Genomic DNA, 21,963 nt, shown 5'->3' on the forward strand with positions numbered 1-21,963 from the left:
ATGTGGGATCTGAACCGGGGCCCTCTGGTATCCTAAGCCAGCTCTTAACCAACGCGCCACTCGGCCGGCCCTCCAGTCGCCATTTTCAATGTAGTTGCAGGAGGCGCAGCCCACCATCCCATGCGGGAGCGGAACCAGCAACCCTGTTGCTCAGTGCTCGCGCTCTAACCAACTGAGCCACCCGGCCGCCCCAGTTACAGACTTTTTGATAGGCAGCACTACAGGCAAGGCTGTAATGCAGGGGGAGGACTGGGAGAAAACATCTGTGGCTCATGGAGCAGAAAGGGAGTGCCTGCGCATACCACAGTCAACCGCACTACAGATCAGTGCAGCAAAGGCCCTGGATTCGGTACCCAAATTGGTGGGTGATTCGTGGACATGGGTGGCCATAAGACGTACAACTACTGGGGGATGCCAGTGAAACTGTGGTAAGAGCATTTCTTGCCCCTGCAGGAGGGTGAGCCTTCGCAGATCCACCCTAGTGGGGGTGGGATGGGAGAGGGGAGATGTCCCCTTGTATGGCGGGCAGTGTGCAACATGCCACTGGATGTTTGGAGGGATTTGGGCCAGGTGTTCTTATCTGAGATCCTCAGCCTCTGACTGAGCCATTCTGTCTCCTGGGTCGCTGTCCTAGGAAGGTCCTCGGTTGCCTATAGAACATGTATATGGGGTGCCACCCCTCAGGAAAGCTGGGCAGCAGCGAGCAGGCTGACGACACTGCCCCTTGGAGAAGATGGACCTGCATAGCCAGTCAGTGGGAAGACAGGGGCAGTGAGATCCTGCACGTGTGATAACCCTGCAGCACACACCTGTACTTTGCTGAGAAAGACCTGGAAGTACATCTCTGTTGACCAGAGATGGTGCTTTTGCTGGACACATAATAGTTGAAAACTTTACAGATGAGAGTGTGTTCCTGGGTGACCTGGGAGTGGGAACCACAACCACAGACCCTGCCGGGCCCCAGGAACTGCTGGTTGTGGCAGCAGGAGGTGTGGAGCCTTGAGCTTGGTCACGGAGAGGCTGAACGGGGGTGGGTAGATGAGCGAGCTGTGGACATGAGAGGATAGGGTGGGCTGGGAGGAAAGGGAGGGAAGAGACCCTTGGTGTAAATGCTGGAGGAGGTGGTGCTGGGAGGCATGGGGGGAGTGGCATCAGTCAGTGCATGATGCCGTTAGCCCCCAGGCAGGGTGAGGTGGGCAGCCAGGTAGGGTCTGGAGATAGGTGGGCGACCACCACCAGTAGTGCTAAGATCTGCCAGTCCCCCTGCTGGGTCCTTCCCCGTCTGGGCTTGCAGTGACAATGAGGCCCCTTAGGCCCCTCTTGCCTCTTCTCTCAGTGGCCTCTGAGAGGTCACTTACCCTCCCTGTCTCTCATCCACCTGTCTCTGTGCTGGGTACTGTGGCCAGGGAAGCAGATCCTCGCTGTTGGTTACCAGGACTGGTCCATCGGGGTACCAGGCCTTGTCCCCAGTGGCCCTTATTTGAGCCACTGCAGTCATCACCGTATCCCTTAGCATGTGACCCTGACCTGTCTTTGGCCAGGCCAGTCTGCCTACATTATTTTCTTGTGCTCTTGTTAGATGCCACATGGAGTGAGATTTGAAGCTTGACTCACTGAAGAGCCTGGTCCTTCTGATAGAGGCAGTTTACCTGGCTCTACTTGGCTGTTGGAAACAGCCCTGTTGGTCCTCTGGGAGGCAGGGGAGGAGGAAAGAAGCCCTGGCTGGAGGGGGTGATTCAGAGGCAGTGGGTGAGCAGGCAGAATGGAGTGCGCTGGAACTCTCGAAAGCATTATCAGCAGATGGGCTGTGAGTGCCTGGAAAGCTTCTGTGCTTTGCAGCCAGCGCCATGCACTAAGAATAACTGGTGCCAAGTCTGTGACCCGTTCTTCCTGTTTTTCAGAATTACCAGGTGGTTAGACCAGGGGAAAGCCAGCCTTGCCGAGCTGTGATCTGGGAAGACTTCCACTCACTTTCTATGATAGGACAGGAAGCCCTTGGCTTTGGTTTGAGAAGGGCTCTTTCCTTTTGCTTCATACCTCTCAGGGCTCTGGTGTGCCCAGGGACTCCTAGTGCGTGTGGGAAGCAGTAGCCTTCACTGGACCTACTCAGGCTGTAGGTGGGAGGACATAGCAGAGGTGCACACTCAGGCTGGTGAAGGCCACCCCAGAGGACACAGTGCTTCCTTGACTGTTTCTAGGTGGGCCAAGGTCACAATAGGTGCCCCAGGCTGAGTGACTGGTGAGCAGCAGTGAATGGGCAGGTGTGAGGTGTGGGTGCACTGGTCTCATCTGTGCACATGCAGCCTCATGCACCTGCCCAGCCTGAATTAAACCCCTGGGCTGGGGACCTTTGTCGTGGTTTCAGTCTGCACTGGACGCTGCACAGGACTTCATGCTACTCTCTATTCAGTTCCAGAAAAGTCCTGGGTAGTTTATCAAAGCAGAACTGTCACTTGGCCAAGCTCATGGAGGTCAGTGTTTTATGTGAAATCTTGGTGGTGACAAAGATTGCTTGATTGTTGTGTGCAACTAAGGGAGTCCGTGTGACCCATGGGATGTGGTGTTGAGAGGCAGCCATAGGGAGGATGCTCCCGGGACGTGGAGACCGCCAATGCCGGCCTCCTCTCCCGCAAGGCCAGCCCCTGGTTTTCTGTACAGAACAGCCCAGGCCATTGTGAACACCCTTTGGGCCTTGCAGTAAGCGTGGAAGGACACCTTCCCGCAGTGGTGAGAAGGTCGGCACCTCTCCGTGTCTGGCTCTGCAGCCCGCTGCTGCGTCGTGCTGCTCTGGTGTCTCAGGCATTTGTCAGGATGTTCGGCCACCTCACAGGCTCCACTCCAGCCCTGCATGTGGTCCCTCCTAACTGCTGCCCACATGTCTTCCTCTCCTTGGCCCAGACCACTCTTTGGGGCCTTCCATCCCTGTGGGCCAGACCAAGGCCTGCCGCACCCCTGTATGCGAGCAGTTGTAAGCCAGTGCCTCCAGTGGGACCGCACATGGACACAGTGACTTTCCTCTGTGCCTGGTATGGAGCTGGCTGCCCCATCACAAGCTTCCCCAGGGGCTTCTCACACCCTGGGGAGGGTAGGCCACAGGGAGAAAAGTGAGGCCAGTGGGCCCCTTCAGGAGGCATGCTGACTTCTCAAGTGTTTTTGTGATAAAGCTGGGTGGAGCTCCTTGTGTACATGCCAGGGCAGCGCAGATGTGCAGGTCCAGTGCTGGCCTTCTTGGGGGCTGCCTGGGTGCCGATGGGAGGTCAGAGAGATCCATTTGACCCCAGCACTCCACATGTGCCTGCTCCTTCACCCCAAGTGCAGCCAGTAGGCATCCCTTCAGTGAGCGTCCCGTGTGACCTCAGGCTGAGCTCTTAGTGGGAGGGGATCATGCCTGTAAAGTGCCCAGCGTGGGAAGGTACTCCCCAGCTATCCCCAGCTGTCTTCTCCCCTGCACTGTGGCACCCAGGGCCCAGCCTCCTCTGGTTTAGTGTGTCACGACCCAGAGAGCCAAGTACTGTGGGGGGCCCACCTTTCTGTCCTGCCGTCCCGGTTGTCAGGATGCCAAACGAGGGGAAGGGAGGGAAAGCAGAGGGTGGGCCTGTGACAACTCACTGCCATCTGCAGGCTTGGCTTGGTGTGCACATTACCATCGTGGCCTCTTTAGCCTGCTGGGGCGAGCAGCACCCTAATCACAGGACACAGAGGTGGGGCATGGCTTCCTGCAGTGCTCGGATGCTCACCTTAAGGCCACACTCCAGTCACCAAGTCCTGTAGGCAAGGCTCCTGATCAGACCCCTGGGACCTTCCTGCCTGCCTTTTCCTCTAGCTGTGGGCTGGCCCTGGCTGCCTTGCCCCCAGGGGTGACCCGAGAGCCTGCAAGGCCCTGATTTCTCAGGCTCCCATGGGCATGAGGACATTCCATCAAGGCCTGGGCCTATGTGCTGGGCTCCAAATGGAGGTGGGGACAGGTGGGACAGGGTTGTTACCGAGAAAGCCAGTACGCTTCTGCCCAGGATGCTGTCCTCCCCTGCAGATTTTACCAGCCCAGGTGTCATTCAGGGTGAGCTTCTCTGACAAGCATAGGTGCCACCTGACGAGAATGAGCCCCAGCTTCACCTGGCATGGTGGGACCTGGTGAAGCCCCTCACCCTGGCCACGGAGCTATGGGAAGTGGAGAGGAGCATTTTCTCAGAGGCCCTTAGTGACCGGGCAGGCAGGATGCTGTTTGTCACTGTGGGTGGTAGTTAAAGCCACCCACTTGCCTACCTGCCCCGCACCCAGACCTTGGTGCAGTGACTGGGATGACAGAGGCTGTATCCAGATTTGCTCTCAGAGCCCTGAAAGTCAGCCGGGGTGAGAAGGTAGCCTGATGAGTGGGGCTGTCAGGGAGGACATAGTCCGTCCCTGAAAGGGGTGTCAGAACTCTGTGGTGGGCCTGGGTGGGGATATGCTGGGAGAAGGGCCCTGCATCCATGGGAACTGCCAGGAGTTTGCAGAGGGAGCATATCAGGTTTAGGCAAAGAAGGATGCTGGGGGATGGGGTGGGAGGTGAAGCTGGGAAGGGGAGGGGCTGCTGGGCAGCGGGCCTGTCTTGAGTGGGAGGCGAGGGACTGGAGAGAAAGGCAGTTCCTGATGGTCCCCTCCCCAGGGGCTGGCTTTCCTCTGGTCCTTCCCTCCCAATGACCGCGTCTTCGTCGAGGCCGCAGCCCTGGGCTCTGTGCCCACACCTCTGGCAGCAGGTTGCCCGGAGACCCATCAGTGGCCTTTCCTTAGACCACAGAGCCCTCCCCATCGCATCTGGAGAGCTGGTCTGCCACTTACCTGGGCCAGCTTGGACAATGGGGTCCTGCAGCTGAGTTGGGGGGTGCTCTGTATATGGCCTGTGAGCATCAGTTGCCAGAGCTGCCCCTGGCCAGTGGCCTCACCCTGCGGCCAGGCATGTAGCTCAGGGAGGGACACAGTAGGCCATAGCAGACAATGATGGCCGCCGCCTCTGACAGTCCCAAGTGGCACATCCATGGTGGGGCAGCCCTCAGAACCAGCCCTTCGTCCCAGTGGGGATCTGGGCCGGTGGCATTTCGGCAGGGATGGGCTGGCAGCCTGGTTGCCACAGACACCACCAGCCAGCCTTGCCTGGCACATTCCTGTGTCTGAGAGAGACCAGCTCCCCTGTGAGAGGAGGAGGCCTGTGTCTTCTGTGCTGGACTGTGGCTAGGTGACAGATGCTGAGAACCCTGTTAGCTGCACCTGGCAGGTGGAACACCTGGGGCCCCAGGAGGCCCAGCCTGCTTCCTGTCTCACTGTACTTTGTTCTGGATGATTCTACTGACCCGTCATCAGCTGTGTCTGATCTGCTGTTAAATCCATGCCTGAGTTTTAATTCATGGTTACTATAGCTTCCATTTCTTTTTTTTTTTTTTAAAGATTTTTATTGGGCAATTGGGGGATGGGAACAGTGCTGGGGAGTTAGGGGAAGGGGAACAGACAAGTTGTTGTCCTTTTGTTCTTCAGTCTAGTTGTGGAAGACGTTGCTTCACTGTGCTTCACTGGCCCAAGTTGGCACCATCATTGCGCTCTTCCTGGGCGAGGCACATCAGTCGCCGGCTTCTGGACGGCCGCTCACTGCGGCTGCTGGCCGCTCACGCTGGCTGCTGGCTACATATGGTAGCCCATGGCAACCCACTGCCACAGGGGCTGCAGCCTATGCCGTTGCCGGTGACTCACGGCAGCCCAGCTCCAGGTTGAGCTGTTGTTCAGCATCTTAGCTGCGGAGGGCAGTGTCACTGGCCCTCATATGTGGGATCCGAACCGTGGCCCTCTGGCATCCCAAGCCAGTTCTTAACCATCGCGCCACTCGGCCGGCCCCCTATAGCTTCCATTTCTAAAACCTTCTGGTGCTTTGTGAACCTCCTGGTTTCTTCTTCTTTTTTTTTTTGATGTGTCAATTTTATTTTATTTATTTATTTATTTGAAATGGATCATCAATTTTATTTTTTATTATTTTTAAAAATTTTATTGTTAGTTTCAGGTGTACACCTCCTGGTTTATTCTTTATCACTTCCTTTTCTCTGCAGATATTCCCAAGCTCCCTTTTCTGCAGTCAGAGCATGGTTAGCTTACAATACATGTAGGGATCTCTTTCTGCTGGTTCTCGTTCATGGTGCTTTGTTTTGTTATGTGGTTCTTTCTGACTGTGTACTGCTCTTTGTCCTAGAAATTATTTATGAGACTTCTCGGAAGTCTAGGATGAAGATGAGAACCATGGTTTGCCCAGTGCCCAGAGGCACTACCAGTGCAGGGGCACCTCACACCAGTCTTGGTGTGAGGGTCCCTGGAACCCAGGTGTGGCCCTGGCTCCATTCTTGGGACTTTTCAGGGATTCCTCCACTGCTGAGCTGTCCCTGCGGTCTGTGAGTGGCTGTGGATTTAGCCCACCCTCATCCTGAGAGTTTGCTCTTCAGGGCCCCAACTTCCCTTGGAGGAAAGGTTGCTTCTAGATCATCTTTTGGGGTAGCCCTGGGCCTTGTCTTCTGTCCTTCTCACCCCTGAAGCCGCCAGAGCCCGGTTTGCCCCATGGGTCAGTGCCCTAGGGCAGGAAGGGCCACTGAACTCTGCTTTCTTTCCTCTCTGACTTCCTGTGTTCTTCAAGATGTTGGCTAAATTCTACATGACCTTGTCAGCTCTTGGCTGATTTTAAGGTGTCTTCATATTCTCTCAAGTATTTTGAGTCGTTTTTACCAGGGGGGTTGGCCCCACCAGCCTGCCCACCAGTATTGGGATCATCAAGTACCCCCTGGAATGATGGGCCCAGTGGGCACTACCAGGTAGCCCAATGGTGGGAACCTAGCCCTCTCCTGTCAGCAGCCCATCTCACATGGCTACACATCCCCTAGCACCTTGCACTTTTGCTAAGTCACTATGGTGACACCTCACTTGTACAACCACAGGCTTTAGTGAGGGCAAAGGTTGGTCCCCTGTGACCATTACCAATGCCCATGCCTGTGAGGACTGGGGAGGAACAGGGGGCTGAGTCCTGGGAGTCCCTCCAGGGCCTGTGGGAGCCAGTGGGGACAGTAGTAGAGTGAATTCTTCCCCTCCCACCCTGGCCAGACCAGTGAGCAGAAGTGAGTGGAGTGGCAGGGACACCATGACATTGTCCACGGGAAGGCCCCAGGAGCTTGGCAGCCTCTGCATGGCTCTGAGCCGAGGCTGTATCTGAGGTGTCTGACTAGGGCTTTGGCACCTCCTTGGCTCTTTTGTGTTCTGTGGCTGCAGCCCCTGCTGCCCACCCGCCCGCCCATGGTGTGTCATAGCTTTGATGGCAGGGTCAATGTGGTGCCAGCGTCTCCCTTCTGTGAGTCCTGAGACAGGAAAGTTTTCATTTCAGAGATCCAAGAACCGGGAGCAATTGCACTGATGTCAGAGGCGAGCTCTCACCATCACTGTTCGCCTGCCCCGTCCCCATGGCTGGCAGTGGGCCTCTTCTGGAACTGTGGTGTGTGGATGACGGGGACTCCTCCACTTCTGAGCTGCCCCTGCGGTCTGTGGGTGGCAGTGGATGTACCTGAGAGTTTGCTCTTCAGAGTCCCAGCTTCCCTTGGAGGAAAGATTCTTTCTAGATCATGTCTTGGGGGCAGCCCTGGGCCTTGTCTTCTGTCCTTCTCACCCCTGAAGCCACCAAAGCCCGGTTTGCCCCATGGGTCAATGCCCCAGGGCAGGAATGGCCACTGAACTCTGCCCCTGCCCCTGTCCCCAGCAAGGGCCTGACTCACAGACCTACTTTACAGACGTGTCTCCCTGAGTGGAGCCCAGGCCCTGCTCTAGCAGGCACCATGCACTTAACATCCTGGGGCAGGCCACTGCATGGACCCTCTCCAACCCCATGGTGCCCCAGGCAGGCTGGGTACTTGGAGCTCAGTGGCCTCCTCTAGACACACATGCACACTGACACTTGCATAAGTGCATATACAAGCACACGGGCAGACGTATCCATGCATTTACGCATGCGTACAGACCTCATGGCCTCACATATGTGCACATACAATGCACACACCGTCCCCCTTGCTCATCAGGCTCTTTCTTCTAGGGACATCTTGGCATTCTTCAGTACCTGCACAGCCTCTGCTTCCCGTTTCCTGGCTCTGCACTGGAGCAATGTCCCTAGCTTATCACACACGTGCAGGACTAGAGACCCTCACAGTCACCTTGTCCAGGGTTGGTGGTTTTGGGATCTCATCTCAGTTCTCAACTTGTTTGTGGGAAAAGACCTGCTGGCCCCAGAGGCCCTGGGCGAGTGACCTGTGTGTGGGGGAGGAGGTACACACCAAGTTCTCACTCAACAGCCCCTGGGTGTGTGCCCATGTCACTGGCATGTGTACTTTGCCTATGTTCCTTGCTGACAGGAGTGTGCAGGGCCCTCTGGGTCTCCTGGCCACGATTGGGCTGTTGTGGGCGGAGGGTGTGTGCTGAAGGCCTGCTGTAGACACTGCTACAGAGTGTCCACAGGTCAGTTGGACGTGACGTGGCCCTGCCTTGAGTGGCTGGGTGCTGGAATTGGTGCTGTTGCCAGGGGAAGGAATGGGCAGTTTGGGTGGGGGGCATGGAGCAAGCGGAAGAGTCTCCTGGACAGTGTGGGCTGGCTTGCCTGCCTGTGCTCATGGTTCTTGCTGTGGCTGCTATCTCCCCCTCCACTGCCCACTCACCACCCCTATGTGGTGTGTGCAGGACCAGTGAGCCCAGCGAGCGTCAGGGTAGTCTGGGCAGTGCTGATGAGTATATATGTTTAGGGAAATGATTGTGTGGTGCTGGTGAGCGTCACGGTCTTGGGCACATGGTTCTGGCATGTCCAGCGAGGGTCAGGGGCTTCTCAGAGGTGGTTCTATTCTGGATCAGGGAGCATTTCAGGTTCAGGGAAGGTGGTTCTGTTGTCTGCTGTTTACTTAACTCATTTTTTTCTTTTTCCTGCAGACTGTGTGACCTTGTGTGAACAAAGCCACCCTCGGGGACCCATGTGCATCATCTTCTTTAAGTTTGATCCTCGCCCTGTTTCCAAAAATGCATACAGGTAACTCCCTTGCTCTGTGTCTGCCATCATCTGCTCAATCTCGGGTGCCCCGCAGTCCTCAGCGCCCATGTAGGTGCTGTGAGCAGGAGGGGCGTGCTGCTGCTACCTGCGGGCTGAGGAGATGGTGACCCTGGGACGAGCTGCACAGGCCTGGCCTGCCCTCTCAGACAGCGACCACTGAGCATGGGGCGCTGGAGGGACTACTTCTCGGTGGTAAAGACCCTGAGTCGATGTACAAAGATACTAAGACCCAGCCTCTATAGGTGGCTGTGTGAGCAGGACAGGGGAGTGGAGTGGGTCCAGGTAGGGGCACAGCCCTAGGGGCTCTGATGGGGGACCAGGAAGCAGCAGAATTGAGGTGACAGTGAGCGAGAGCTCCACTCGGGCTGGCTGGTCCATGTTGCCTGAGAGAAGTCTGGGTGGTAATAAGTTGTGAGGAGGTGGGGGAAGCTGGGGTACTAGCCGGAGGAAGTGGGAGACTGAGGACTGTCTCCTCATGACCCTGGGCTATGGATGACACCCCTCTATTCCCCAGGGCACCCCAAGGGGAAAACATCAGCATTTATCCACGCAGAGAATGAGGCTGAGATGTAACCCACAACCAAACATGATATTTGTAACTGCTTACTAGTGCAGTTGACTGGGAAAAGTTTTCATCATTTTAGAATATGTACCAGAAATTATTTGAACTATTTTGACTAGCTTTTTGGATTTGAGTCACCATGCAAAATCATAGACTGCATGCTGCCTAAACATAGGTTGTTTCCATCTCTTAGCTATTCTGAATAATGCTGCTATGAATATTAGTATACAGGTGTCTGTTTAAGTGGCTGAATTAACTCATTCCAGGCTAGGGAAGGGAGGATGAAGAGTGTCCACTGTTCCCTTCCTGCAAAGGAGTGGGCAGCAGGGCCGGGCCAGGCTCTGGGAGCTGACCCTGACCAACCCCTAATAGGGTGAGCTGTTTGGGTCAGGGTGCAGGCAGTGGACAGGACCCAGGCACAGTGATTCAAGCAGGGAACATGTAATATACAGAATGTCTAAGTATAATGGGATTGGAGTGCCCAGGGCAGAGCCCCATCCTTCACCCCTGGGCTGAGATCCAGACCTTGCTGGAAAGACAGCTGTGGCACACTGGATGACCAAAAAATCACTGGGGTGCTGCACCGGCAGAACTTGCTGGAAATCTGCCCTCCAGGGTGTTGGCAACTGTTGCAGGGAGGATGCTGGGGGAAGGCGCTGGCCACTGGGTGCAGCTTACTACTACTGCTACAGTGGGCTGGGGAAGCCACATGTGTTGTGGGGGCCTCCTGAGAAAGCGCACAGGAGCCAGGGAAAGAAGCCTCTCCTCCAGTGTCTCTCCAGCGCCCTCTAATGACAAAACTTAACATGGTGCCAGCTGCAAAGGTCAGCCTCATTATCACAGAGCAGGCAATGGAGGGTGAATTTAGGGCTGAGATGCAATAAATGGATAACTGACATGGTCCACCCCATTTGCTCCTGAGCTTTCATATCACTTGTCTACATTCATTTGAACTCCTACACACCAACAAAACAACTCTCTTTCCACCCAACAAGCGAAGAATTTCTCACATGAGGATATGCAGCCTGACAGTCCCTAAGTCCATTGCTGCCTGTATTTATCACTTCCAGATTCAGCCGTAGCACCACTTGATATGGTGTTCCCCAAGGTTGCTTCCAACCTCCTGCAAGTAAAATAAAATAGGGAAGAAGGAGAGGGGAGGGTGAGCACAGGTCTCTCTTGCTTTCGCTCAGAACCTGTGCGTCACTGCCAGAATCTGTCCTCCTAACAACTAACTCCTTGTAGGCTGCAATTCAAGACAGCTTTAGTGTTTCTCTCAAGTGTTTTCCAAAGCTCTAAGCTAAAGACTAAATATGCCACTTCTGGGTGACTGACTGAATATACTCAGTGTTTTCCCGACCACATGGGAGGGCTAGAGGGGCTTCTGGTGGCTGCTGCTGTTGTAGGGGGTGTCCGGACAGTGAGAATGGGCAGGCTGCAGGCTCTCCATGTATGCACTTCTGTACGTGTGTGAAGCGAGAACAGGACAGGAGCAGGGTGGGGGCTGCCATGGGAGGGACACCAAAGCATGGCCAGTGAGGAGAGGCCTAGTGAGCTGAGCCTGGGTATGTCAGAGATTGAGGAGGGTCTCCCAGTGCCTGGAGAGGAAGGGGGAGCAACGAAGGGGGTGCAGGCCCAGCACCAGGACCATTGGCATGGAGGTGAGGAGGTCCTGGCTGTCCAGCGCTGCCAGGAGCTGTCCAGGCCAGCAGGGACTTACCCCAATGCCCCTTACTTGGGCTCCCTTCTGCCTTAGCCATTGCTGTCCTGGCCTGGGACGTACCAGCCTCTGCCCCCCGCCTTGGGATCCACTACTGCTGTAACATCATCTGTCCCCCACATAGCAATAGTCAAGAATGGGAATGTCTGTGGGATAAAGCATATATAACATACAATTTTGAAATTCTAACCATTTGTAAGTGTCTAGTTCCATAGCATTAAGTATCTTCACGTAGTTGTGCAACCATCTCCACTGTCCTGTCCATCTCCAGAACTCTTTATCTTCCCAAACTGAAACTGTCCCCATTAAATAATAATGCCCATTCCCCCTCCCCCTAGCCCTTGGCAACCACCATTCTCCTTCCTGTTTCTATGACCTTGACTACTCTGGGTGCCTCATATAAGTAGAATCATGCAATATTTATCCTTTTGTGATTGGCTTATTTGACTTAACATGACGTCTTCAAGGTTCATCCATGTCATAGTATGTGTCAGAATTTCATTCCTCTTTAAGGTTGAGTCATATTCTTGTATGGATAGACCACACTCGTTTATCCATTCATCCATTTGTAGACACTTGGATTGTTTCCATCTCTTAGCTCTTCTGAGTAATGCTGCTGTGATTATTAGTGTACAAGTACCTGTTCGAGTCCTGCTTCCAATTCTTTTCAGTGTATACCCAGAAGGGGAAAAGCTGGATAACATGGCAATTTTGTGTTTGACTTTTTGAGGAAATGCCAAATCGATTTCTTCGAGTGTCTTTTGATGATCCTGTCATAGGCACCCCTTGCCATGTCCCCTGTTTGTTGGCAGAGAGTGTCCTCACAGTGTGTCATCATTGTGCATTGTCCAGATTAGGTCCTCTCCTCCCAGCCAGATGGTCTCGGTACTGGGGTCGCCATCCACATGGACCCTGCTGCCCACCAAGCTGGTCCGCATGGCTGGGACCGGTGAGGAGGCCCCTGTGGCTCTGTGTGCTCCGTTCAGCACCCTCAGTATCAACTGTGCCTCTTGCCCCTCAGGGTAACAGATGGTCCCTGTTCTTATTCATATTTGTGGGTTAAGCTCATCCCTGCAGTCAGTTGATTGCAAAGAGGACCTTTACTGTTGGACCTGTGGCCATCATTACTGTATATATAAATGTGATTCAAACAAATCACCTCTGCTTGTAGAAGAGACTCAGGCATCTTCATTTTGTTTTGTTTTTTAATTGGGAAACAGTGTTTTTCCAGGACCCATCAGTTCCAAGTCAAGTAGTTGTTTAAATCTAGTTATGGAGGGCGCAGCTCAGTAGACCATGTGGGGATCGAACCAGCAACCTTGTTGTTTGAGCCTTCGCTTTAACCAGCTGAGCTAACTGGCTGCCCTGAGACATCTTCATTTATGATGCTGTGGGTGGAGTTGCTCGTGGCTCTGCCTTTTATAGATGCTGATCTTATGGGAATATGTTTTCTAGCTTCCCAGTAGTTAGTTCCTTGGAAGGGGAAAGGTGAGCCTGTCCCCATCACGCCCTGCCCAGGACAGCCCAGTGACGTTCAGGGTTAGCCTGTCCTGCTGCCTTTGCTGGCATGGTTCCTGAAGCATCTCTCCCTCTCTCTAGCTGTGTTCGAGTATCTCTCACAGGAGAAAGCATGGGCAACTCAGAGCGGGCATCCTGTGGTCTGTTCATGCGCAGACTTATGGTCACTGTCTGAGTGGCCTGCAGTGGGGAGAGAGGGCCGCCAGCTCAGCGCCTGCCCAGGGAGTTGCCTCTGCAGAGCAACGCCAAGCCTAGTGCTGGGCCAGGCTGTCTCACACCCCGAGGTCTGCACCGCCCACCTCTCTTGTTGCCACCATGCTGCCCTCCCTTCTGGGGGTGCCCATCCCTCCAGATGTGGCAGCCCCCATGTCCCATGTCACTGCCGCCTACCCCCAGGCTCCCTCGGGCCCCCCTGTCTGTCTTCTGGGTGCTGGGCTGGCCCTCGTGCAGGTGAGGTCTGCTTTCTAGGTTGCACCCGGCCACCCACATATGGGCTCCTCGGGTGTCAATCCCTCCTGGGGTCATCTCGGACACGGTGCATCATGGCCCTGCCCAGGGCTGTGATCCCCTGAGTGGTCCCAGCCTCTGCCTCCTACGCCCATTGTTCCTTAACACTTGGGGCCTCCAGCGTGGTCACTACCTTGGTGGCAGTTACCCAGTGTGATTACAGTCTGGGTGCCTGTTGGTTTTGCTTTTGTTTTTAATTCTAGTATGACTATCTGTGGTGCTCTGGCACAGAGCCTAGTAGATAGACTTACATTAGTGGCCTGTGTGATGCTGATTTAGAAGTTTTCCATGCTAGCTGCAGCTTTGCCTTGGGGTTCCAGTGACCTTGCCATGCACTGTAGAGGCAGCTGTGTTCTGATGGGATTCCATTGATGTTATTTTCTTGATGGCAAAGGGATATGTGCTCTTTGACGAAAAAGTCATACCTCACAAGATATACAAAGTGAACTGTGAGCTAACAGACCCACCCTCCCCCAGACAGTGCACAGACACCCCCCCTCAGCAGCGGGTGAGGAGTGCCTGTTGGTTCTGAATAATTAATTAGTGGTTTCAATTAATAGAACAAAACAAAGCCATGGGTGACTCACTGTCCTCAAAACCCCTCAAAGCCCCAACTGGGCACAGTAGCACAGGTGGACTTTTATCGGCATTGTGGTCCCAGAAGTGGTGACTGAGGGAATACTTCCCTTACGTGGAGCCTGAGGTGGGTGCACATCAGACCTGCACGCCTCTGAATTACATATTTAAGGAAATCCCCGGCAAACCACGAAATTCAGCTAGCGACTCCTTTGACAAAAATAACCCAGAAATTAATGTTCCTGGTTATTAACAGGCACATGTAATTGCTACTTGTTTTAAAACTAGGCAGTTGAAAATCTTAGGACAGAAGGTTCTGCTCAGTCAGCTTCCCCGCCCCTAATTTTGCCTTGTCTGGAGCCTAGTATAAGAATCAGAGCCAGAAGCTGACAGCACCAGCCTCATTTTGGGTTCTTTTTTTTTTAGATTTTATTGGAGAAGGGGAACAGTGTTGGGGAATTAGGGAAGAGGAACAGCCAAGTTGTTCTTCAGTCTTAGTTGTGGAGGGTGGGTGCAGCTAGCTCAGCTCCAAGTCCAGTTGCCATCTGGCTGCCTGTCGGTCGGCAGCTCACGGCCGCTCAGCTCAAGGTGCCCATGTTTAATCTTAGCTGCAGGTGAGTGTAGCCCACCATTTCATGCAGGAGTCGAACCGACAATCTTGTTAGCAGCACATGCTCTCACCAGCTGAGCTATCCTGCCACCTGTTGGCAGCTCAGTGGCAGCTCAACTCGGGTGCAGCTCACTGGCCCATGTGGGAATCGAATCGGCAACCCTGTTGCTCAGAGCTTGCGCTCTTAACCAACCGAGCCACTCGGCTGGCCCCTCATTTTGGGTTCTTGTTCCTGACCGCATGAAACGACCCCCACCCATGGGGGTTGGTGGGGGTCCTGGCTCTTGCTGCATTCCCATTACAGCTGCGGAGTCTTACTCCCACTCGGGGATGTGGCACTCTCCCTCCTCCTGACTGCTGTCCAGGCCATGGTAGATGGAGCACCTTCCACCAGGATGGCCCACTTAGCCTGTGGGAGCAGGTCCAGCCAGGACAGACCCGGGGCTGGGTCCCAGAGGGGCAGAGTGGATGTAGTGGGAGGCAGGGGTCAGGGCCCAGCTGGTTTCTCCCTCAGACCACCTATCTCCACCCAAGGCTGAGGTCCAGGTTGGAGCGTGGCAGTTGAAGATACAGAAGATCATTCTGTGAATGGCTGGGGCTTTTATCAGGGACAGGGACCTTTCCCTCCTGGGTGAACATCCCTGAGACATGGCACAGCCCTTGGAGCCAGCTGTGCAGAGGGGATAGAGAGTGGCTGTTGGCCAGATGGGTGTCCCAAAAGTGGTGAGGCTTCCAGGGCAGGCCCGAAGTTTCCATGGCCATGCACAGTGCCTGGCTGTGCTCGCACCAGTGGCCGGGGCTGCATGGGGAGGTGCAGAGTGGAGGAGGGGTCTCATGCCATGTGCATGAAGTGCAAATACTTCCATGGTGCAGCACTGGTTTCATTTTTCAATTTTATGAACATTGTTGTTAATTCGCATTGTACCATGAGCAAATTTTCATAAAATCAATGAGACAATACAAAAATTATTTTTGAAGATTTTTCAGGCCCTGACCACTGACTAGATTAATTTGGTTTCACACCCAGTATGACCACAGGCTGCCAAGCCCTAGCCCCTGACCCCTTGTCCTCTGTTCACCTGTGCGCCTGCTCGTGGTGCTCAGAGGGTCCTCCAGTGATCACTTATTAGTCTCAGAGGTGTCCCACTCAGTCACTATCTATATTCTTATTTAAATGGCAAAGCCAACTGGAAACATCGATTTCTTTCTTTTTTTTTTTTAAGATTTTTTTTTTATTAGGGAATTGGAGAAAGGGAACAGATAAGTTGCTGTCCTTTTTGTTCTTTAGTCTAGTTGTGGAGGACGTTGCTTCACTGGCCCATGTTGGTATTGTGATCATTACGCTCTTCCCGGGTGAGGCAGTCGTTTGCCAGCCATTGGACGGCCGCTCACGTTGGCTCATGGCAGCTCACGAAAGCTCACGCCAGCTGCTGGCCAGCCCCACTGCAGCCTACGCCATCACCTCACGGCAGCTCAGCTCCAGGTCGAGCTATTTTTCACTGTCTTAGCTGTAGAGGGTGCAGCATCACTGGCTCTCATGTGGGATCCGAACCAGGGCCCTGCTGCTCAGAGCTGGCGTCCCAAGCTAACTCCTAACCAACACGCCACTCAGCCAGCCCAGAAACATCGAGTTCTTACCTCCAAGTCAGGGCTCTGAAAATTGTGACATGTTTTCTAATTGCCAAAGAAACACTTGTTTGATTTGTAATGAAAAAAACTAGTGAAACATAGAGCTCTTACCCATTGCCTCCCAAAACACCCCAAACTCAGGACAGCAGCCCTTGGATATCCTGTGTGCTACTGGGGTTCACATGCATCCCCAAGCCACTCTGGTGGGTGTACTTATACTTCCGGAACACTGGCTGGGGTATCCTCAGGGGAAGGGACAGATGGACAGAAGGAGGGTCACCTCCCTGCTACCTGGGTGCCTGAGACTTGCTTGGGTGCCGGCCACTCAGGGCCCTCACCTGCCCGGCCCCTGGTCTCACTTGGCAGGCTTTGTTCTCATAGGCAGCGGGTGTGCAGGGACCCCGTCCCTTGGCCCTGAATAGTATGGACACATGTCTTCGCCCATCTCCTGCCCATTTCCTCTGGAGGGCCGTGGGGTTCAGTCCTCACCGCAGGTTCCCCAGGAAACCACCCACCTGGAGCTGCCGCAGACCCTTGTCCCATGCGGCTTCCTGTTCTCTTTGGAACTTGCCCATGTTGTTACTGAGGCAAATTTTCTTTGTTAACTAGAGAGAGAAAAAGGCTTTTCTGTTTCATCCAAGAGTTGCAGTGATGCTTTCTCCTTCAGGCTCATCCTGGCAGCCAACAGAGATGAATTCTACCACAGACCATCCAAGTTAGCAGACTTCTGGGGAAACAACAATGAGATCCTCAGCGGTAAGTCTTCCCTTGCTGTAAGTGGCCACAGCGTGGCAGGAAGTGTGAGCCCCGGATGGTTCTAACTCTTATGGGTGCTGTCTCCCCGTGTAAATTCGGAATGACTAAGAGGACACTGACGGGTCTCGTGGGGTGGGCTCCAAAGTCACAGTCCGGGGCCAGTGTTGGGTTGACCAGACCTAAAACTGTCCACCCAGCACCACCCACGTGGCTTCATGCACTGTGGATCCCCAGAAGAAGTAGCGAGAAGAGTCAGTTGGTTTTAGGATCTACCCTTTCCCTGTGGGCACGTGGTTGGGTTGGTGTGAGGTGCAAGTCCATGCTTGATCACTCTGTGTAGCATCATAGTTGTGTATGAGGGGATGGGTGTCGGCACACATTTCTGTTTACCCACAAGTGCCCCTTGCTCCAGGGAGAGCTGGTCTGAATTTGGGGGAGCAGAGGTTTGCCTGGGGCATCTTCAGGTGGGAGCTTCACGAGGAGTTCCTGCGGTGGCAGAAGCGGAGGTGACAGCCAGGGCCCCTGCCCACCCAGCCGGCAGCCTCCCTGAGCCCCTTGGACTGAGAACAGTTCCTGCCCACAGGATGGGCAGGGGTCTACTTGGAGGGCATGTAGACAGGTATTGGCTAGGCCAGGAGTCCCTCTGCCTGTGAGCCAGGCACCAGGTACACACAGGGAGCCTGGCAGAGCTGACAGGGTGCCCAGTGTGCTGGGCTTGTGGCCTTGTGGGCCCAGGGAGGCTGTGTTTGCCATGTTCTGCCTGCAGGGTCTAGAAGCTCGGCTGTGGAACTTCCACAGAAGGCCTCCGATGTAGACTGTGGTTGGGCAGTGGTGTGAGAAAAACACTGCTGAAGCTGGATCGTCCTGGTACGCTGTGGCAGGACAGGAGTAGGGGGACCAGGGCAGGGCACCATCCTGAGAGGGAGGTCTGGCAGGCAGTGGAGAAAGCTGCCGAGAGGCTGTGAGTGGGGACTTCAGGATGGCTGAGTGAAAGATGGAGAAGAGGCTGGGTCTCTTGCTGTGTGTTGGGTTTATCATCAGAAACTACACAGGAGACCTTGGAAATGTGTAGACTTGCAGACAGGAGCATGAGGTGAGGCTGGCAAGGAGACCCTTGCTTTTACAACAGTGCAGTAACCCTAGGGGGGTTGGGTGTGTGTGTGTGTGTGTGTGTGTGTGGGTTCATTGTCTGGATTGGCCACAGCTCTCCCTGCGAGGTCAGGACAGGAGGGCTGAGGGGAGCCTGTGGTCACAGCCAAGACCATCAGGCTATCCTGGGCTAGGATGGAACGGAAGGGGGTCATGAGATGGAGCAGGCTGTGTGTGTCATGGCTGCAGGGCGCAAATAGGAGGCTAAAGTGTGTGTGTGTATTGGGGGGCGGACTTGTCAGGATGCATGGGATGAGGGGTGAGGGGCTGATACCCTGGGGAATTGGGGCAGGAGGCACCTCTCGAGGATTTTTGAAGATGAGGACACGGAGGCTCAGATGAAGGGTTTGCCTGCCTGGGTCCCTTGGCCATCCTGGTCACCTAGACTCCATCCTACCCTGGTACCCTGGCCTGCACCCTGTCTGTGAATCAGCACCAATCCAGCTGGGGAGCTGCAGCCACTCAGAATTGTTCACCCTTTGTAGTGATTTGGGGGAGGCCCTTTGGCACGCTGATACAGGATGTCTGCCTAGTGGGAGGGTGGTCACCACAGTGCCGAGTGGGCCCAGGAGCCACTGAGCCCAGCTTAGGGCTGAAGACACCAAGGTCCACATCTTCCCGCTGTCTGGCATCACCAAATTGTGTGCAGAATTGTAGATGAGTGTTTCTCGGAGTGTGGTCCTTGAGCCAGTAACATCAGCATTACTTGGGAACTTGATAGAAATTAGGACAAATTTGAATATTATTTCTTCAAATATTTTTTCTGTCTCCTGCTCTCTCTTTTCAACCTTTTTTACTCTTTCTCTCTTCAGCTGCAGATATATTTGTTTACTTGAGGTTGTCCCACATTTCGATGATGCTCAGTTCATTTAAAAACCCTCTTTTGTCTCTGTTTTATTTAGGTATTAGGTAGTTTATATTGCCATGTCCTCAAATTCACTAACCTTTCTTCTGCAGTAAGAAGAAAGGTTCAATCCCATCTTGTATATTTTTCATCTGACATTTTGTAGGTTTTACCTCCAGAAATTCAATTTTTATGTCTTACTTGTCTCTAGTTAGCTTATTTAGCATACAGAATACAGTTTTAATAACTGTTTGCATGTCCTTATCTGCAAATTCTGACATCTGCGTCAGTTCCAGATCAGTTTTAATGGACTGATTGAACTCCTCTTAGAGGGTGGGGCCATGTTTTCCTGCTTCTTTGAATGCTTGGTAATTTTTGATTGGATGCCAGACATTTGTGGATTTTATCTTGTTGGGGGCTGATTTTTTTTTTTTAAAGATTTTATTGGGGAATTGGGGGAGGGGAAGAGCGTTGGGGAATTAGGGAAGGGGAACAGACAAATTGCTGTCCTTTTGTTCTTCAGTCTAGTTGTGGAGGACGTTGCTTCACTGGCCCGTGTTGGTATTGTGATCATTGCGCTCTTCTGGGATGAGGCAGATCGGTTGCCGACCATTGGATGGCGGCTCATGGCAGCTCATGCTGGCTGCCGGCCACTCATGGTAGCTTACGGCAGCCCACTGCAGCCCCACTGCAGCCTACACTGTCGCCGGCAACTCATGGCAGCCCAGCTCCAGGTCAAGCTGTTGTTCACCATCTTAGCTGTAGAGGGCGCAGTGTCACTGGCCCACCTGTGGGATCCGAACCGGGGCCCTGCTGTTCAGAGCTTGCACTCTCAAGCCAACTCTTAACCAACGAGCCACTTGGACAGCCTGGGGGCTGATTATTTTTGTAACCTATAAATTCTTGAGCTTTGTTCTGGGACACAGCTAAGTTACTCAAACAGTTTCAGGTCTTGCTTTTTAGATTTGTTAGGTGGTAGGTCTGAAGCTATGGCCAGACTAAGGCTGATTATTCTCTATACTGAGTCAAGATCCTTCTCTCTGTTTTTCCCAGTATCCTCTGAATCTTGAGGTTTTCCAGACTGGCTTCTGGAAATAGGCACTGTTCCTGACCCTGTGTGAGCACCGTCCCCTCTGATCCTCCTGGATGGTTCTTTCCCGGCCTTGGGTAGTTTCCTCACAAACATGTACTGATCAGATGTCCAGGGTTCTCTGTGCAGCTATCTCCTCTCTGGTCTTTTGTCCCAGGAACTCCAGTTGCCTTGGTCTCTCTAGACTCTCAGCCTCTCTTCTCAGCCAGGGAGTCCGCTGAACTCTGCCGAGCCCTTTCCCGGTGCTGCATCCCGGAGACTCTCCAATTGTGGGGCTCAACTTGTTCCTTTCCTGTCTCTCAGATATTGTTGTCCTTTGTTTTTTTATGTTCAGTGTCTTAAAACCCATTGTTTCATGTCATTTGTTTATTTTTTTTGTTTTATATAGGAGGGTAAATTTGGTCCTTGTTGATTGGCCAGGTTGTAGAAGTTTCATTCATTTTTTTAGTTTTTATTTTTTTTTATTGGGGAACAGTGTGTTTTTCCAGGACCCATCAGCTCCAAGTCAGGTAGTTGTTTCAATCTAGTTGTGGAAGGCGCAACTCTGTGGCCCAGGTGGGAATCAAACCGGCAACCTTGGTATTATGAGCACTGTGCTCTAACCACCTGAGCTAACTGGCAGCCCCTCCTTCACTTTTTAATTGTTGATTTGTAGTAGTTCTTTATGCATTCTGGATATGAGTCCTTTGTTGGATAAATGTATTGCCTACTCATTTTCTTAATGATATGTTTTGGTGAGCACAATATTTTCTTTAAATGAAGTGTAGTTTATCTACTCTTTTTTTAATGGTTTGTTCTGTTGTCTTTGCCTACCCTGAGGTCATAAAGATATTTTCCTCTTGTTTGCTTCTAGAAGCCTTCTGATTTGGAGTTTTATGTTTAAGTCTATGATTCATCTCACATTAATTTTTGTACATGGTGTGAGATAGTGGTTGAAAAACATATGTCCCCATCTCTCCAGTTGTTCCAGCATCATTTACTGAATAGTCTTTTGCCTATTGTGTTACTATGACAACTTGGTTGAAAATCAGTTGAACACATATGTGTGGCTGTGGACTCTCTCGTGTGTTTCACTGATCTGTTTGTCTGTCTTGATGCCAATGCTACACTGTTCGATTACTGCAGCTTTTTACCAAGTCTTGAAATCAAGTAGTGTAAGTTCTTCAGCTCGGTCATTTTTCAGGACTGCTTTGACCATCCTTGTTCCTTTGTATATGCATACAAATTTTAGAGTCAGCTTGTTAATTTCTATAGAACAAAAAACGTGCTGGGATTTTGGTTGGGATTGTGTTGACTCTCTTGGTCATTTGGGGAGAACTGTCATCTTAACAATATTGATTCTGGTGGAGGAACAGGGCATAGCTCTCATTCAGTTAGATCTGCTCGACTCTTAGTACGGCTCTGTGGTTTTCAGTCTTTAGGTGTTACACATTTTTCCTTAAACGTTTTTTCTAAGTATTTAAAAAAAATTATTTAGTGCTATTGTAAATGGTATATTTAAATTTTCATTTTCCAGTTCTTGTTAGTATTTAGTTCTAGTAGATTTTTTTTTTGTTGGGGGGGGAGGTAGATTCCTTTTGGATTTTCTTCCCATATAATCTTGTCATCTACAAATAAAGACAGTTTTACTTCTTTCTTTGTGATATTTACAGTTTTTGTTGTTTTTATTGTAATAAAAATAACATTTTAATGAATTAGCTGTTTTAATCCCAGTCTTCAAGTAAAATGATCCTCTAGGCTAGGAAGATGGTCTCCTGTGGTTTTAAGGGCCTGACCGAACCTATTGTGGGGCCGGGTGGATTTTGTAGCATTGATTGTGGAAGAACCCCTGCTCTGAGAATGGGACTGGCTGGTGGGCATTGGGCTCCTGATGAAGTGCCCACTGTGAGGGCCTGACGCATGTCTGGGGAGGACAGCCAG

At 52.6% G+C, this 21,963-nt stretch overlaps 1 protein-coding gene across 8 annotated transcripts in view; it reads left to right on the forward strand.

The window, feature by feature from the left end:
* Positions 1–21,963, forward strand: part of TANGO2 (transport and golgi organization 2 homolog) — a 41,795-nt gene that overhangs the window by 4,525 nt on the left and 15,307 nt on the right. For 3 of the 8 annotated variants that reach the window (XM_019626926.1, XM_019626928.1, XM_019626927.1), the window contains exons 2-3: positions 8,965–9,061; positions 16,872–16,960. In XM_019626926.1, the coding sequence (XP_019482471.1) occupies positions 9,006–9,061; positions 16,872–16,960 (145 nt within the window). In that variant the 5' untranslated portion in view covers positions 8,965–9,005. Of the gene's footprint in view, positions 1–7,415; positions 7,493–8,964; positions 9,062–16,813; positions 16,961–21,963 lie in introns of those variants that run through there. The other 5 variants (XM_019626929.1, XM_019626922.1, XM_019626923.1 and 2 more) reach the window with 5 other exon arrangements.

The sequence above is a fragment of the Hipposideros armiger genome, unplaced genomic scaffold, assembly GCF_001890085.2.
Source record: "Hipposideros armiger isolate ML-2016 unplaced genomic scaffold, ASM189008v1 scaffold_694, whole genome shotgun sequence".
In the NCBI taxonomy this organism is placed as follows: Eukaryota; Metazoa; Chordata; class Mammalia; order Chiroptera; family Hipposideridae; genus Hipposideros; species Hipposideros armiger.